The 19,097-nt window shown below is 33.2% G+C and overlaps 1 protein-coding gene across 1 annotated transcript; it reads right to left on the bottom strand.

Moving 5' to 3' along the window:
- Window positions 1-2,614: 2,614 nt before the first annotated feature.
- Window positions 2,615-4,490, bottom strand: LOC105057904 (transcription factor MYB60). The gene is made up of 3 exons (XM_010940623.4): window positions 4,257-4,490; window positions 3,737-3,866; window positions 2,615-3,481 (listed from the first exon to the last, which is right to left on the bottom strand). The coding sequence occupies exons 1-3, from the start codon at window positions 4,387-4,389 to the stop codon at window positions 2,857-2,859; spliced, it is 888 nt and encodes a 295-aa protein (XP_010938925.1). The 5' UTR covers window positions 4,390-4,490; the 3' UTR covers window positions 2,615-2,856.
- Between the last annotated feature and the right edge of the window lie 14,607 nt (window positions 4,491-19,097).

The raw sequence follows: 19,097 nt of genomic DNA, 5'->3' as shown, positions 1-19,097 counted from the left end.
CAACTCTTGTACACCCAATTCTCTCTCACCTGAAGTTTCCCTCATAAAAGCTCTCTCTCTTGGAAGACCCACTTGAACCCCTGAAGTGCCTGGCGACCGCTGTCCAGGAGCCTCCTGCTCCTTCTCTTTCAGCGCTTCCACCTCTCTCTCTTTTCTCGAGTTTGTACAGTGTGAGAAAACCAACCACCACCACTGTTTGTTCGTCACAGGCCTTTTTAAAGGGTTAAACGGGGTTTAAACCTAATTAGATTAGGTTTAAGAGTCCTAAACAAGCCAAATCAACCTTCTGAACCGTCGGATCATCACCAAAAATCACCTGGGCCCTCCGATCGTGCTCCGATCCACAGAATAGTGCCGTGGACCGCGAAAAATATGTGGGAAACGCCCACGCGGTCCACAGGCCCAGCCGTGGACCGTCCGATCCACGGTGGACCGATGCAAAGGGCCAGCGCTGGCCTGGGCCGGCCCGGTCCCACGCGCGGGCCTGCGCGTGCCTGGGCCACACGCCTGGCTGGGCCGCGCGCCAGGCTGGGCCGCACGCCCGCCTGGGCCATGTGCCCGGCTGGGCCGCCCGCCCGCGTGGGTCGCACGTCCCGCGCGGGCCTGGGTCTCGCGTCCCGTTCGCCGCCGCCTACGGCGGCGCCACTGCCGCCCGCCGCCGGTCGCTGGTGGTCCTCGCCACTTCGAATCTCGTGCCAACTTCAAAAGCTCGTATCTCCTCCATCCGAGCTCCGTTTCGGATGATCTTGGTCTCGTTGGACTCTATTTTTCACCGCGAACCTTACTGTGAGTTCAATGTGGGCTGAATCTCGAGGCGTCAAATCTTAATACTTATAATATATGAACTCTTCTAGTTGATTTTGGACATTCATCATGCTTTCAGATTTTTGTTTGTTAGTTTGAGAACATAATTGTTATTCACTACCACTCAAATTCAAATACAAAACTTGTCACTTCAAGAGGTAGAAAGAAATTCCTAAATAATATAATTATCTTTATCAAGAAAAATCTTTTGCTATCATATAATACTTCTAGAGCACATTGATGATTTGCAATCCCCATCATGTGCTTCACAACTGCTATATTATACTAGAAGTTAGGGGCAGCAATCTCGTTAGATCGAGTCATATGCAAGTCAGTTCATATGCAGATTAGGTCAAAAAAATTCAAACTTGAACCTGACTTCTCTATCGAATGGATCAAAATTTGAAACATGAATCTACTATGTTTAATAAAACATATAACCTGATCCGATCCATTTAATTTATTTAATAAATAGATAACTTGCTTAATCTGTTAACCTGTATAACCTACAAAACCCATTAATCTATTAAGATTTTTAATAAATAGGTAACCTGCTCAAATAGTTTCAACAATTTAGAAGGTTCTTGCTTCGATCCAATTATTAAATAGTTTAAATAGACTAACACATTTATTTTTTGAATCTATTTAGTCTAAGCCTCAAGCTACTTATTGCAGATCATAGGTCGGATTGATGGTCAGAGTCATATTTTGCCGGTCTTAGTAAAAATTACGTCGTGAAGAAATCAAATAAGCTTTACCTTCCCATGTAAATAATTTATGGAAGTCTCATTTTTCATATAAAATGCCCTATAGGGCAAAATTTAGAATTTTAAATGATAGTGTTGGAGGTAATTTTATACTAGCCAAAGACGTGAAGTATACACCTCGAGGCCCACCAGATTCTCTTGATTTATTTACTTCAACTACCGATCTGATCCACGACCACGATTTTTCACTTTGGCCATCCATCTTCACCAATCCTTGATGCTAGCTACCCAGCAAGAAGTTGATCCTATTTGGCTCTCTTTCAAAATTCAAATGGGCTTGCTTTCAAAATTCAAATGGCCACAATGCAATAGTTGATAGTAGAGCAGATAGGGAAGGATAACGGCAATATCTCTCCAAATAAGTCAAGGCTAACCGCTTGATTTTTTTTTTTCTTTCATAGCTTTTCAGCCTCCGCCTATAAATAAAGGCCTATAGGAGACCTCAAAGAATGAAATTTCCTCTCTCCACTCCTTTCCATCTATTGCCAGAATTCTGACTTAAACGTCGAAGGGTTCCCATCGAAGCCACCTTCGATCGAAGATTTTTCTTACAGGTCCCGCCATCATCGCTGACCTATCATTTCCAACTCCAGCTGATCCGATCTCGAGACGAAATTCGCTGACCTATCATTTTCAACTCCAGCTGATCCGATCTCGAGACGAAATTCTACATCAAAAGATAGTGTATTTATTTTGTTGGGGCAGGGGCTAAACGTGGGAGCCCCAATGGTAGTGTTTTTTTTTTTGGTTCAGGCCCCTATAATATTGTTAATCCGAGAGAAAGAGAAATAGACCACCAAAGCCCTCAAGGTGGAATATATGTTCAGAAAACTTCTTTTGTTTATCATCAAATAAATCATTTCTTTTTCTAATTCTTCTCCTACTCCAGACCCAGGACATGATGGAATAAGGCCTCCCTTTAACCTCAAAGGCAGCAGCCAAAAGTTAAATTTCTCTAGGTCGAACTGTCAGGTGTACCAAACAAACTCTCCACGAAAATAGTTAAAAATGAGTAAAACGTGGAATAAGAATATACTTATCCATAAGTAAAACTTAGAGCTGAAGCTTGATTTATTTCATACAATCCCATAGGAGCATTGCTCTTTCCTTTTACATTTGGTGACAATAGATCATTTGCACTTGCCTTTAGTACTTATTCCAAAAGTTTTCATAGATAATAATAATAATAATAATTCTAATTGGTCATTAGGCAGCTCATGCACTTGGTTTCTGTTTCCAGTCATGCAAACTTCTGCAGAGGAATTAAGAGTTCATTACATGAAGACTACAGCATTGGGTTTGAGCAGCAGTCAGCAGGGAGTTCCATGAGGCCATCCACCTGGCCCGAGGCCTCGTCGAGGAGCCACTTCTCCAGGAAGAACAAGGGTGGCTGCTGTTGGCCCTCCGCCACCCCATGTTTGGTCTCAGCATCAGCTTGAGCCAGCTCTGGCCCTTGGAGAACAATGCTGCTAAAGTTCTCTAATGAGATTAGTGAGTCCAGGTTTTCTTTAGTCACTGCAGCGTAGCTCCCTTGATCACCTAGTGATTCATTGTCTTCGTTGTCGATGATGTTACTTCGCTGGTTCTTGTCTTGTGTGAACTTTGGCGATGACCGCATCCATCCTTCGAGGAGTCTTGAGATGTTCTCGGTGCTGGAAGCATAGGTGGAAGGGCTCTGGTGGAACCTGGAGGGTGGCGAGTGTGAGCCGGCGAGGTCTGGATTCCTAATTGCATCCTTCTGATAGCCTTTCGATATTATGTCATGGTGGGTGGAGCCTGAGTCAGTTGAGATCATATAATTATCGATTGCTGTCTGGTACTTCTTAATCTTCTTCTTGAGGTGGGTGTTCCAGTAGTTCTTTATATCATTGTCTGTTCTTTGGGGAAGGTAAGAAGCTATTGCTGCCCACCTACAGGTAAAGAAGACCGAAAGTATAAAGAGAGAGAAGCCAAAGGTGGCAAAAGCTAGTTTGAGTTCTTTGTCTCATGTTCTAGTCAAGAGACAATTCCTTTCTTCCTTTTTCCCTTCTTAATCACAGCGGTTCATACAAATGATTAAGATCATCATTTTACTGTTTAGTTCTGAACAAGTCTGGTATAATTATGATTTCTCAGAAAAAAAAAATTATGCGATAAAATCGAATGGAGAAAAGAATTATGATTACCTATTACCAAGCAAGGCCTGAAGATGGATGATCATTCCTTCTTCATGTGGGGTGAAGTTGCCACGCTTGATTCCAGGTCTGAGGTAATTAGTCCACCTTAGTCTGCAACTCTTGCTACATCTTAGCAAGCCTACGATTTCAAGAACAGAAAAGTGAGATCATGTTGTTCTATTGTAGTAGTATGTACAGCAGAGATACTCTAGAAAACCAACAAAAATCCTTTCAAAATTACAACAGCAAACATGAATTTAACAAAAATTAAAATTTGGCACAAGCCCCTGCAATTCATTGAAGCAATTCTTTTTAATAAAGAAGAATGGTTGAAGCAAAGCATGAAAACAACAAAAGACAATTAAAGACATAAAGAAGGTTGAAAATTCCACAAAACTTGGTGAAATATGAGTGCAAGACGATATGAAAAAAGAAGATCGATATTATGCGGCACCAGACAGAGTCCTAGCAAATTGTCGAGAAAAACAAGACAAAAAGCAAACAAAACGCAGGAATTTGGACACTCCACCAGTGTTTGCAGGGACTGCTCTCCAGTTTCCAGGACCATGCTCTTGGATATATGAGACCAAGATGATGTCTTCTTCAGGAGTCCATGGCCCTTTCTTGATGCCAATCTTATCACAGCAAGGGGACCTTCCCATGGTAACTGCTTGGCTCTACTACCTCAAAGACCACCCCTTCTCTCCTTTTCCTTCCCCCCTAACTCTTCCTTTCTCCCTGTCTTTCTTTTCCTCTGTCCCCTACAGGTGTCTCATGAACATGTGAGTGCTTATATACAGGAAGACATCAAGCGAGTGAGCCTTTTTCACCTGTCATCTACCTGGCTGACTCATCCCCCCTCTCTTTTTTCCTTCAGCTTTTACAAAGTCAGCCAAGTTTTTTCCACCTTTCTCTTTCTTTGGTCACATGAATCACTAGCTTTTCCAATAAAGTGGAAACAATCAATGACGACTTAATCATAGTCTCTATGGTGTTTTATAAGCTCTCAATTAATGTGAGAAATTCATGGGGTCACTGTCTATGACCAGCTATCTACCTTGGGTTTGCTGCTTAAATGATCTTGTTTCAACCACTTTGGTGGATCTTCCCTGAATACATTTTTGCTGCAGAGATCTCCCCACATTTGCAGATGCAATGAGAGGTATCATACCATGAGATCTTGGAATGTGGTGCATCTGATTATACACTTGTATGGGTGAAATGACAAAGAATTGCATGTATACATGAGAATTTATGTACATTTTTCTGCATGAGTGTACATGTGCACACAGATCCATACACATGCTAGCATTTATCTTGTGTATGCATTCCCATTTAGTGTGCTTAATATGCTATTAAGGATAAAAATGTTATATGAATCAAAATATTGTAGTATGATGATATCCTTGAGTAAATTATCGGAGTATCCAAATCAAATATACTGTGAATACAGCTCGTGCAAATTTTACCAAATGGTTTTATGATTTGTATGAGATTTGCAATTAAAATTGGAGTAGACTTTTTGAACACAAGATAAATGAGAGAATTCCCTAAACTAGGTTTTGGAATGCGAACACAGGAATGGTTTCTGGAGGAGGGGTTTTTGGTACATTGAATGTCCAACTTGGATATCTATAATCTCCTCCCAAGAAGATATGCAGATCTATGATCACTTCTTTTTCAGCATAAAACTTGAAAAGCTTAGCTTATACCTTGGTATATGCTGTCATGTCTTTGTACACGTGTTGTGCGGTCAAGGAATTCTTCCATGGAACATAATCAATCAACATTGATTGAATTTAGTACCATCCTAGGCAATTACTTTGAAATCGACAGGCTACGAGATCATCCATGATCTCTTAAGGATACCAAATCTCCTATTTAAATCTCTTAGAACCATTCCTCATACAGTTGCTACTATTCAACTCACAAACATAGCAAATTGTGTTCTTTCATGCACCACAAACTAGTCTCTCAAAAATTTTTTACGTAGTTCATTTTGAGTTTGCCATGTTAAGCACACACATGGATGATTAATTCATGAACATAGATCTTGGTGAATTGAGATAATTAAGCCTCCATCATGTTTAGAATTTGTGTTACAATTAGGGTCCACTTAGCGTCGAAGTTTAAATCACAAGTCAATGAAAGGAGAGCTGGAAAATTATTGTTCAAATTGATGAAATTAATGATCAGGAAAAATGCTGGCAATAGAAAATCAGCCTATGTGCAAGAGCAGGTGCTTGCATGACATAATGGCACATGAGCATGTAGACAAACTCTTTACACATCTATGTGAATATTTGATTGGTTGATCAATTGACACTTGGTTGAGAGGATGGAACATAGAATTTTAATTTTTTGAAGTCTAAAGCCAAGAGATGGGACTTCCAATTGAAAGGAGCATTGAAGTGATGAAAGATGACGAGCAAAAGAGCTCTTAAAAATAGCAATTTCACCTTGATGTAGACATGCTATTTTTATCCCCCTGTTGCTATTTAGACAGACTTATAATGAGTCCCTTAATCTAGCAGGATTGAAATCTTCACAGGCCAACTTGTGGTCTAACCACAAATTATTGCACAAGTTATTGGCTATTTTAGTACTACTTACCTCTCGACCTTACAAGATGATCCAGCTCTTGAAGTGATTCCTCTTCATTGACCATGTCAAAAATAAAAGCAAACAAAATACAATAGATCAAAAGATTGAATGATAATTGACAAATGTTGAGTAGGTCTTTGTATATTAAACTTTTCCCTGATTGATGATCGGTTGTTTGTGACCGACGATCACCAGATCAACAGTTGAACAATCAACAATTAAAAAGTTGACGGGTTCCTTTTGATTTGTCTCAATAAAAAGGACTTAGAAAATTTAGTGTGATCACAAACTGTAGCCATAATACTAACCTTAAGTTGATTCCTAAAGCCCTCCATGATTTGATTATAGTCAAGGCATGATCTCAAGTAACCAACACATGATTTGAAAATTGAAGAATTCATTAAAGAATTAAAAATCACAACTGAAAAACCTTTTTTAAAAAAAGTACAATAGCTGAAAAATTGTGAAACAAAAATACTACAATCTGCAAGTGCTTATAGAAATTTAAAAGATATATAATAAAAATGCATAGAGTTCTGATCCCATGCAGAAACTTAATATCATAGCTATAGATGAATTTGCATGCAGAGCCCTCATCTAACAGCCTTCTTCAATATTTATAGATAGAAGTCCTGGTGGTTTGTTCTATCAAAAACTCCCTTTATATTGTTACTTCTAGCAAAATTGTATCTTTGCTGTTGGTTATTTTCAATAACAAGTACTCCTTAGTGGTGGCTTTCTCTAGGTAAAACTATCCCGAAACGTCAATTTGAATCGTATCATGCCTTACAGTGGTGGTCATCCACACAAGTGATCAAATAAAAGTGGTATATCTACAATAACATTATTCATTCAGATCACTTGAAAAAATTAGGGACATGAACAGTAGGAAAACATTTGTTAATGGGGAAGATCTTAAAATTTGACGATGTACAAGCATCGGGTGATGAGTACTTACGTACTTAGCTAAATTTTGTGCGCAGGAAAAAATTAATAGAATATATATTGCAAAACATTTATAGAGATCACTACTATAAAATGATATTGCACAAATCCTTCCCCTTGCATTAGAAAGACAAATTATTTTGTTACCATTTATTAAGATAGCAACTCTTTAATTCTTTCAAAAATCAGTTAGCCTTCGGAACACCTTACTACATTTTCAACTATCATAAAATATGTTCCCTCCTTAAAGCAGTGGCTTATTTTTATATTCTCATCCTTGACCTAGTTTTCCAACATATTATAGTCGTGAATCAATTTAAGTATTAGTGATACAACTTTTAATATTTTTATAGTTAATATCTAGATCTATTCACACCACATACAGATTGACTATATATAAAAAAAGATACACTAAGGAGGTGCAGACCAAAACACCAAGGCCCTTGGTATCATTTTTTTTATTTTTCTAAAAATAGAAACACAAAATCCAATAAAAAAGTATGTTTGATTATCCAATTTCTGTTTCTTTTTAAAATAACTTCCATTATTTTTGAAAAAAATAGTAGTGAAAAATTTTTACTTCCACTTTTTAAAAATAGGCTTTTAACCTCTCTCTCCAATGTCCCAATCTCAGCACCACCCTTCCACCTTATATAATATAATATATATTATAATATATCATAATAAATATAGATAATTATATATATGACATAATATATTCATAATATATATTAAATATATATTATGTAATATTATAACTGTTATATCATATTTATTTTAAAAATTGATTATTTAACACATATTATAACATATGTCAATGTATAATATTAATAATATATAATAATTATAAAATTATCACAATTATATAATATTATATATAATATTAATTATGAAATATCAGTATATAATATATATTTTATATTTACAATAATAGAGTAATTATAATAATCAAATTGTATAATAGTGATGCATACTATATAATAAATATTATATACAATTATTATATAATTATTAAGGAGATATTTTAATAATTATAATAATATATAATCAAATTTAATATAGTAATTATAACAGCATAATTAATAAATCTATAATAATAATATATAATAATTATACAATTATCATGATTGTGTAATACTATATATAATGTTAATTATGAAAATGTTATTATATAATATATAACTTATATTTATATTAATATGGTAATTAAACCAGTAATTATTATAATCAAATAATATAATAACAATATATACTATATAATATATTATCGCATAATAATTATAAAATAATATTACTATAATATAATAAATATTATATATAATGACTATATAATTATTAATGATATATTATTATAATTATAATAATATATAATAAAATATAGTATAATAATTATAATAGCATAATTGATGTATTATAATAACATAAAAATATATAATGTTTATAATATTAATTAAGTAATATAATTATAATAATAATTTTTAGAAGTATAGTACTAAATAATTATTAATGTAATATTATATAATAACAATATTATAATAAAAAAATTATATAATATATAATAATTATAATAATATTTGAAAAATAATGAATCAAATATTTCTTTATTATTCTTATTATAATGCATAATTGTTATAATAATTTTGATAGATTTTCTAGTTGTATAATATATAATATAATATAATATAATAACATAATGATAATAATATTTGCTCATAAAAGAATGGCTCTTCTTATTTTATAAAAGATACGAACCAAACATATTTTCTATTGTAAGAAATATGAAAAAAATAAAAATAAATATTTTATTTTTATTTTTTTTAAAAGTAGAAACAATACCAAACATAGCCTAAAGGTGCAAACTAAGACACCAAGAATGTAAGACTGAGTGACAATATAGTATAAATTAAGGGTGAGAGTTATTGGTCTAGGACAAAGCCATTTTTGGGGTGGAAGCGAGTGACTAAGCAGTAGTTACAACTACTCAGTATATGGATGAAGTGTTATCCAAAATATGGAAGTAGTGAAAGGTGATTCTTATATATAGTGTACCATATATCATAAACCAATTAGTTATCTATCTTACCACTAATCAAAATATAGTAGGATAGTTACACCTTATCTTTCTGTTGCCCACACCACTATCCAGAATATGGAAAGAGTGGTACAACTACTTAAAATATACGAATAATGGAGGAAAAATAACTACGATGTATGATAATAGTAGCATATATATATATAGTGCAAACTAGTAAGAATAAATATCAAAAGTTAAGTAGTGGTATCGATTCTAGTAGTTAAGGATGGCAATCGGGTCAGATTGGATCAGATACAGATCAGGATCGAAAAGCACAAATTTGAATCTGATATGTTTATTAAATAGCTAGATTTTGAAACTTGAACCTACCCCATTTGATAAATAGGTTACCGGACCCATGCCATTTAACTTGTTTATTAAATGGGTAACCCATTTATATAACCCAACCCGGCCTATTTTACCTATATAAAAAAAAATTGGTTTTATAACTATTGGACCTATTAATCCAACTCAAAATTGGATCCATTTAACCTGTTACATGTATCAACAAAACAACAACCAGATATGAAATTTCAGCATCCAAATGAAACATTAAAAGCAAGTTAACTATTTAGATTATGAATTCATGCTCTCAATATATAAAGCAAGTACATAAAATCACAAATAACAAAGCTGATGGCTGCCTTATAAGACCTCCATAATTCCACTCTTCTAGGTAGAAGGACAAACAAAAACAGCAAACAAAAAATTTCAGAGATACACAAATACATAAATTTTAGAGACACATGAACATTAAGAATTGGTGAGATGAATTATGATTCCGTTCCACAATTGTCCCAAATTTTCTAATTTCTGATGCCCCATATATAGTTTTGAGGAGGCTGAATGGTTGACCAGAACTGAAGGGTGGTGGGCCGGTGGCACTTATCTTTTAATTTTTAAATGGTAATTGAATAAATAAAGATGAGCTACAGCATAGTATGATATTAGATATGCAAAGGAATCATTCAAACTATTTGATCAAATCAGTGAAAGCATTTGTTTCAATATAGATAGTTGGAAACCTTTGATGACAAATTAGTGCAGCAATTGAAAAGCTTTGCAAGAGCCACAGATGTTTTTATAGCTTTAGAAGCATGACTAGGCAAGGAAGCACCAAATCTAATACTCAGTCCAACAAATCTTTGTGCCTTTATTAGTCTCATTCTCCCATTTCTTTATCTTAACTTGAAGGGAAAAATATAAAAGCTTAGAAGTTAGAAGTCTAGAAATATGCTTAAATACACAAAAAGAGAAATGCACACCTGTAGGGATGCTTGTGTATTGCTAAGTTTATATTTTTAAGATTTTAGACTGCCAATCTGTGACTAGCACAACAAACAAACAATCTCATATTAATTTCTCATTTCACATGGTGTATATAAACATCAAAAATGGCCTAAATACAGTATCAACACTAAATGTAGGAAAAATCAAGTACCTTCCATACGTCTTATTAACTAAGTATAGTGAGACAAGAAGCTCTACAGAACATAAGGAATCAAAAAGACCTACATTTCCATTGATTCCAAAATTATCCAAGATGTTTTCATGACTTTAAGATTGTATGCTTGTTCCATATCATAACTCCAAAAAGGATTTATATGCATGTTCTAATTGGAACATTTGTTATCCATGTAGTACAATACTTCATTGCAACACATAGTAAACAAAGTTTTTAAGCCGGATACAACTAACATCTCCAACTCTAGACATCCAATCCATGTCCATGCCCATGCATGAGATCTCAATATTCCAAGGAGGTTGATACTAATAGGAAAATCTAATTTTGGGGACAAAAGAGACTCTTGCCACTAGTTGAAGGCATTCAACAGAAAAAATGAAGTGCTCAACCTACGTATGAAGGTTGGCTAATATTCAACATAGGTGCAGGAAATGGAACTGCCCAAAAAAAAAACCAATCTTATCTTAACAAATGGACGTGCTTTTTATTCATTTATAGACAAATGATGTAAAGATGTTTGAAAATACCACATAATGATATGATGAAGGAGATGAATGTTTCAACTTGTTCAAGTCAAAAACCTAGGGACCAACGACTATGAGAGACCAAAGTCAAAAATAACTAGCAAATGACTTACGAGTAGCTTTAGGAGGTAACAAGAGTCTAAAGAAAAATGGTAAACTTACATTTTTCATCTCAAAAATATTATAAATAAACAAATAAATAACTAAGAAGAATAGATCAAATTATGATATATGAAGGAAAAGATTCGACCATCCCATAGTTAAGGTCTCTTCAAAACAAGAAAAATCAAGTGCCGATTGTCGAATTGATATATTGAACTCAGAAATAATGGTCTTAAAATTATAAAATAAAGAGATAGAAGGAGGGAGAAAAATTCCCTAACCTCAAAGAGAAGGAGCAGTAAAAACCTCTCGTTCTCTCCTCATGTTGAAGACTAGGGTTTGTACTAGCCTACTTGCCTTTTTGTAAAAGAATCCACACCACAATGTAGTAGATGAAGCAAATCAAAACCAAATCAAGAGGTAACAAGAGGAAAAAGTATAAAAACATAAAAAATAAAAAAGTAGTTGGTATTAATGTGTCTATGCATCTTCTTCTTGCCTCCTTTCTTGATAAAAGAATGAAAAATAGAGAGGAAGAGGTGAGAGGTTGGAATAAAAAAGGTTAGAGATTGAGGAAATAAAATTGAAGTCGGTCGATGGAAGTAGCAAAAGGTCGCCATTAGAAGCATAGAAGCTTTAGCCTTCTTAAAGCCCTAAATAGAAGTTGAAATTGAAAATTTTTAACTATTGGAAGTAGGAGGCAGGAAGGTAGAGAATGAGAGCAGCTTAGAAAGGGATCAAAGTGCAAAGGATTAGAATAGAATACTTTGGAACCAGTGGACCACATGGTGTGCTAAGCACATTGATATGCAGGTTTGGCTCGAGCAATTGGTTTCAAATTTTAAAGGGCTCCAAAGTTCAAATCATAGTAGGCAAGTGGTAGTAGGGCTATGGCCTATAGGCTTTACATTTTAAATAGTGGATTAAAAATATTAACTAGCTACCAAATCCGACCTTACCTATTTAATAAATAGATTAAATGGGTCATAAGATTAGAACCTAAAATCCAACTAGAATAATTAAATAGGTTAAATAGATCGACCCATTTACAACCCAAATCCATTTAGGCTTAACCCAAACCTGCTTAAGATCGGTTGAATGTAGGTCGGGTTGACAGGTCGATTTGCATTCCGCTAGCCCTACTAGTAGTTAATTGAAGTCACTAATAAAAATCAAATTTGTAATCCCAATCAAAAAAGATATTTTGGCTAATCAATATAATGATTTATCTTTATCTTTAAGTAATCCTTGCTTTTGCCTTTTGAATTATATATTTTAGTTTTTTAGTTAGATTCTAATTTACCAATATATAGTAGTAGCAATAGAATATCTCATAGCCCTAGTTATATCCTATATTTTTTTATTTTTAACAAACAGTCTGACGATAGTAAAAGTTCTTAAAGATTAAGAAAATTGAATCCATGTTACTATCATTGTCCTTCTTTTATCCCTTTCTCAATGTACGATTTCTCATCTTAGGTAGTAATCTTGTTACTATTCTCCATCAGTAAACATGTTTTCTTTCATGTCCAAAAGAGAAAAGGCAAACTAATTCACATCAGAAATGAGAACCTTAATAGAAATTGTTAAGCTGAAAATAGGTTATTATCTTAGAAATTAAAACAACACTGGTGGATAAATAAAATCACCATTATATAATTTCACTCCCAATTGATTATAAGATATTCTATATTTTTCTAACTTAGATCTATGATGTCACTCCTTTTCCATCGGGGGATGGGCAAGGTATAATAAACCTGATGGTTAAGTTGAGCAATCACGCAGGCCCTGCCACAAATATTAGATCATTAGAAGGGGGATAAAAGAAGAATAATGATAGTGGTGTAGGTCTAGATATCTTGATCTTCAAGAACTTTTGCTATCATTATATTACCTATTTGAAAGAGAAAAAAGTAGGATATGTACAGCCGAGGCTATGAGATATTCTATTATTATTGTTATGTGTAAATTAAAATCCTACTAAGAAACTAAAGCTTATAATTTGAAAAATAAAAATAAGGATAAAGTGAAGATAAAGATGAAGATAAAATGGTTTGATTGATTGGCCAAAAGATTTTTTTTCTTGAGATTACAAATTTGATATTTATAAGTGGCTCTCATTAACTATTGGAATAGATATTATTACTTAATTTTTGGCACCTATCTTTGCTGGTTTGTGCTATGTGGACTACTACTATACATGTCATGCATCGTAGTTGTCCTTTCTTTACAACTCCTATATTTTGAGTAGTTATATTACTCGTTTCATATTGGAGATAGTGGTAAGATAGGTGTAACTATCTCACTCTTCTCAAATAAAGTAGTGGTAAGATTGATATAACTATTTGTTGGTTTATGCCATAACAATTACCTTCATTTTATTAATTTTATATTCTGGATAATACTTTCATCCATGTATTGAGTAGTGGTAACTATTGGTTGGCCACTTTTTGGCTCTCTCTCAATAAAAACTCACATGCTTGGCCAATAGCTCTCATCCTTCTTGATTTGCACGTATTCACTTGATCTTGAGTCCTTTGTATATTAATCTACTCCCTTAGTTTTTCGACTTGTATCTTTCTTGTGTATTGGCCTTTAGATCACAATCAATCTTGATATAGTATGTAAACAATTTAATAGTTAAATTTCTCTAACCAAAATAAATATAATTATAGAAATATATTTTAAATTTAAGTGGAGGAATTATGAATTTAGTTTTGGAAGATTTTCAGTTTCACCTATAGGAGTTTTTAGCATTAATAAGTTTAATTTGTGCTTTGTAGTTAAGAATAACCTTTGTTAATTTCTCTAGGTTCTTAGAAATAAATTAACTAAAATGATTTTAGAATTTACTCCTATTTTGATATTTGTATTATGGTTTATTAGGACTTGGAAGGATAATTTTATAGTAGGTAGTCGATCTGCAATCAAATTATTTTTAGTTAATTTTATCAAAATAGTATTTTTAATCATATATCTTTAATGTGTATATATTTATGATAATTATTGCAAATGCTTTGAAAATTATATAATTTGTTTTGTTTTGTTTATTTATATGTAAGTTGAATCAAGCAAGATATTATGTTATTATTTTAACTCATAGACATCTTTTTAAACTCATGTGCATATGTATTTATGGACTAAAATATCAGAATCATGTGAAACCCATGCATAAACTTTGAATTTGCATTTTTGAGAGTGCTTGAATTCTTTAAAAAACCATGTATGTCTGTCACATATTTGAAACTCTTTCATACTTGTGTATAATCAAGGATCTTGATTTTTTAAACTACTAATCCATCTTTGCAAAGCAGAAATGAAAATATATTGATAAAATAATCAGATTTTGTGTAATGGAAAGCAAGATAAGAGAGAGAATTTTTGGAGCAACCATGAGATCTAGTATGGGTTTGATGATAGTTAATATGGCACTTGGTCAAGAGTATGCCAATCAAATTGCCAAAGTGAGCTATGCAGATTTGGCCAAGTGCCAACTAAATAAATTAGGTCAGATGGCTATCTAAGGCATTGATTGAGTGGTAATTAAATAAGCTATGCAAATATCTATTTAAGCTATAGGCCGAGTGATAGAGGTTGCAAGTATAGGCTAAGAATGAATGTTGTCTATTTGGAGAATAGAGATTGATCCAGTATGACGACCTTAGGTATCAGTTATGTACGAGGCAAAGACATGTATGCAAAACACGGACTAATTGCTAATATGATTGATCATGGTAGGTGGGTGGATAGGTGAAACTGATTGCAATAACCACTAAAAGAAGGTGGATAGGATAGTATTTGTCAACAAGGGAACAAATGCCAGTATTGGTAGAAAACAACTGTCCAACAATTATTGACGACATGTATAGATATGAAAGTATAATTCTAAAAAAAGGTTCTTCACCTCTCAAAGAATTGTCTACTTCTATATTTTATCTTATATTAAGTTTCTTTCATTTATCTTAGTTTTATCCTTAGTCTAGATTTTGTAGAATAACTTTGTAATTCTTGCTCCCCTTCTTTGAGAAGGCAGCATATTAGTAGCAAAAATCTTGGAAGTTTAAGGATATGACCTACTATTACTCACTTCTTTTTGGTTCAACATCGGTGACACATTCTCAAAATTACTCAACCCAGCTATAGACTCATTCTCTTCTTCCATCCCATCTTCATAAGAAAGGGGAAGATAAATTTTATTAGAATTACTTGCAAAACATTGATTTATAACATGGTTCATTAGTCATTAGAAATATTTGCAAAAGTATTATGTTGATTTTGGAAACTGATTTGCAAGCTACCCTTAGAAATGTATGTGGAATAGTGATTTCAGAAAATAATTTGTACAGGAGATGCTAATAAGCCTTCTTATATTGTACTTGCTCAATTTCTTTAGCTCCAACTTTTAGTTACTTGCTGACTTTTAGCTTACTCATCTTGTTTTCTTTTCTAGAGCACGAGATGTAGGAGGGGATGGTTAGAGGTTAGATATACTATGAACCTATAGTGAGATCACAGACTTTGTTGGGCCAACATGGCCTTTACAATCTTATTTAGAACTATTTTTGATACTATGGTTTGATAGAACTATTTGGATCCTAAAAAATTTTGTGAAGTGGTTATGTTAATTAAGTTGTTGTTTTATTTGTATGTTTAACTTGTGGTTGTTTTGGAAAATGGTGTATAGTCAATTCAAATTTTAGAAAAATTTAATGAGTTTGAGAAACTAATATCATGCCTATATTATTGGATTATTATTAATTTGGTTATATTTATTTTGTTTGTAGGTTGTTGCCATGCATGCTCGTGGGATCTAGCCTTATACATGTGGGAGGTTGCTGTACCCTTCAATACATATTTTTAGATGGTGGGCATGATATAATAACTAGCTTAGGTAATAAAGATCTCATTGATGATTAGCCCAATAATATTCTAATAACCTCTTCAATTATTTTAGACTAAAATTTGAATTTAATAACACAAATTTAAAAAAATTAAGTGGTTAAAAAAAATGAGAGCAAGCTTTTTTGCATTACGTAGTCTTCCCAAATTCATGGATATAAAATGGGCCAACACTAGGCAACTAGTTTGAAAGTAATGAATGCAGCCTTACTTAGTTTTATTCTTCCAATACAAGATTAAAATAAAAAAATTAAGTCTTAATAAATTTAAGGATAAATTAAGCTTCTAATCCCTAAACTAACATGTATTTTTTTTAAAGATCTCTAAACTACAAAATCCCAATGTTTAGTCCCTGTATTTTTTGAATCATTTTAATGTGGTATCAGACACATTTTAGATGACTTTCTTTTATCGAAAGTTTGATATGGCAGCCCTCAGTGTATGACATAAACTTTGCTTAGGTGCCTAAAACAGATGCTAATGTGATTTTAAATATTTAAAAATTTAGGTAATGCGGTAATAACAGTTGGTGTAGTAGTCCCTCAACATTGGAAACCTCCCCATTTTCTTTCCCAATGCTCCTATCATCAAAAACCCTATTTTCTAATTGAAACCCAATTTTCCCTCTCTTCTCCCCTGATTTATGGTCCTTCTTCCTTACTATGCGGCATCCTCTTGCTGTAATCTCGATAGTAGAACCTCAATGGTTTAGCTTGATAGCTCCTACTGATTAAGACTTCAAACAATAAGGAAGAAAGATTTTGCTTTGGTGCTCATCGAACTCCAATGAGAACTTGTAAACAAGAGAAAATCTAGGTCGAAAGTTCTTTGGTTGCCCATGATTTAGGATATGAGTTCTTTTTGGCCCTAACTACACTTGATGTTTTTCTGCTTTTATATGGAGATGAATTCATATTGTGATTACTTTGAATAGTATGACGATAAAGTCTAACCCTACAAAAAGATGGTGATGAATTGACTTAAGAAAGAAATTGACGAGATGGTGAACCAAGTCAGATGTTGCCATGCCAAAGAGAGGATGTATCAGAGAATTATTTTGCTATCTTGATTGGCTATTAGTCTATTAATATTAAAGAATTAGTGGTGGTAGCAGTAGTAATAGGACCTAGGGATGCATTATTCTGCAATGTATAGGGAGCTTATGGTGTGGGTAATGATAAAGGTTGATGGGTGTTAAATGAGATTTTTATAATGAATTCTTATAAAAATAAAAATAAAATCATTTTGTGATCCTCAATCTGTGCATTTTTTTTATGATGAATGTTGTAAGTAAATACTTAAGAACTAAACAAAATTATTTTAGAAACATTGAGGACTAAATAAAAACAATTCAGAAACTACAATGACTAATGAGATACATTGTAAAAGCTTTCTGTTAAATTCTCAACAATTATTCATCAAAACCTAACCTATCTGTAAACATAATCATGTAGTTAAAACCTATCCACCACATGATACATGGAATAGATTATGAAACAATTGAAAAGGAATATCATTCATCATAGTATAAGACCACCATTCACTATAAAATATCATTTGACAATACTCATTCCAACACTAGAACATATTTCAAATAGTATAGGACCTCCATTTAGACCTATTATAATACTACACAGGCATAAAGTGTCAATCCCAACATTATGTACATCTAAGCAATGAAATGTCCATCATTTATACTAGGGCTAAGCAAATAATCGAAACCTGAAGAAACCCACCCAATCCGACCCAACAAACATCGGTTTCGATCGGATGAAAGATATAAATAAGATAGAATCAGATTGAGATTTGTAAAAATCGATTATTTATGGTTAGATTCGGTTCCTACACTTTTAATCCATATGAAACCGAACCTAATCGATGTAGTATTTCACAAACTCACTTTTATTTTGGGATGGCATCATTTAGACTTCAATACTTTATTTTAAAAAATAACCCATCATGTATTTAGATTTGTGAAAATATTAATGTTGAATTGTTGATAGAAGCACATCAATTTGAGACAATTCTAAAGTGAAAGCTTTCAGATATAGTTACTTTCAGATAAGTAAATCTTTTCTTTTTTCTGTTTTATTTTGTGTAAGTTTAAAAATAAGCCCAAAATTTGTAACTTATAAAGTTTAGGCCTTTTTTTAATTAAATTAATAAAAAAATAAATAAATTTAAGTGCACTAATATTGGACTTAAAATTAATATTAGGTCAACATTGAAGCTTAAATCGATACAATCCATCCGAATCCACTACAAACCATTCACTTCAGTTTCAACTGATTTATACATGATCAATGATCACTGATAGGTTGAATTTTCTTCAATCCAATTAAGTTCGATCGGACGAAATTTTTTTCTCAACTTGACCGAATCCGACCCATGCTCAGCCCTAATTTACATCTCTTACAACAGTATTTACAATATATATAATTCATAAAGCAATATCAAAACTAGATCCAGCCCTCCCAATAGATGTACCCCTCTAACCCTCCCAACTGTGGAAAATCTAGCCCTCTCAATAGCAAAAACTCTAGACTTCCATATAGCAGTAGATTCATCCCTCCCACCCCTAACTAGAGCCCTTTTAGCAATTAATTTAGCTCTTGTTATAGTAGCTCTTCCAGTAGAAATAGATCCAACTCTCCCAGCAATACCATATCTAGATGCAATCCTTCAATACCAACAATACCTCTGCTTACAGCCCTTTGCATGCAACACCTCTAGTAGTACAGCTCTCCTAGAATAAGC

The sequence above is a fragment of the Elaeis guineensis genome, chromosome 14 (genome assembly GCF_000442705.2).
Source record: "Elaeis guineensis isolate ETL-2024a chromosome 14, EG11, whole genome shotgun sequence".
Taxonomy (NCBI): Eukaryota; Viridiplantae; Streptophyta; class Magnoliopsida; order Arecales; family Arecaceae; genus Elaeis; species Elaeis guineensis.
This window is presented reverse-complemented; position numbering and strand designations above follow the sequence as displayed.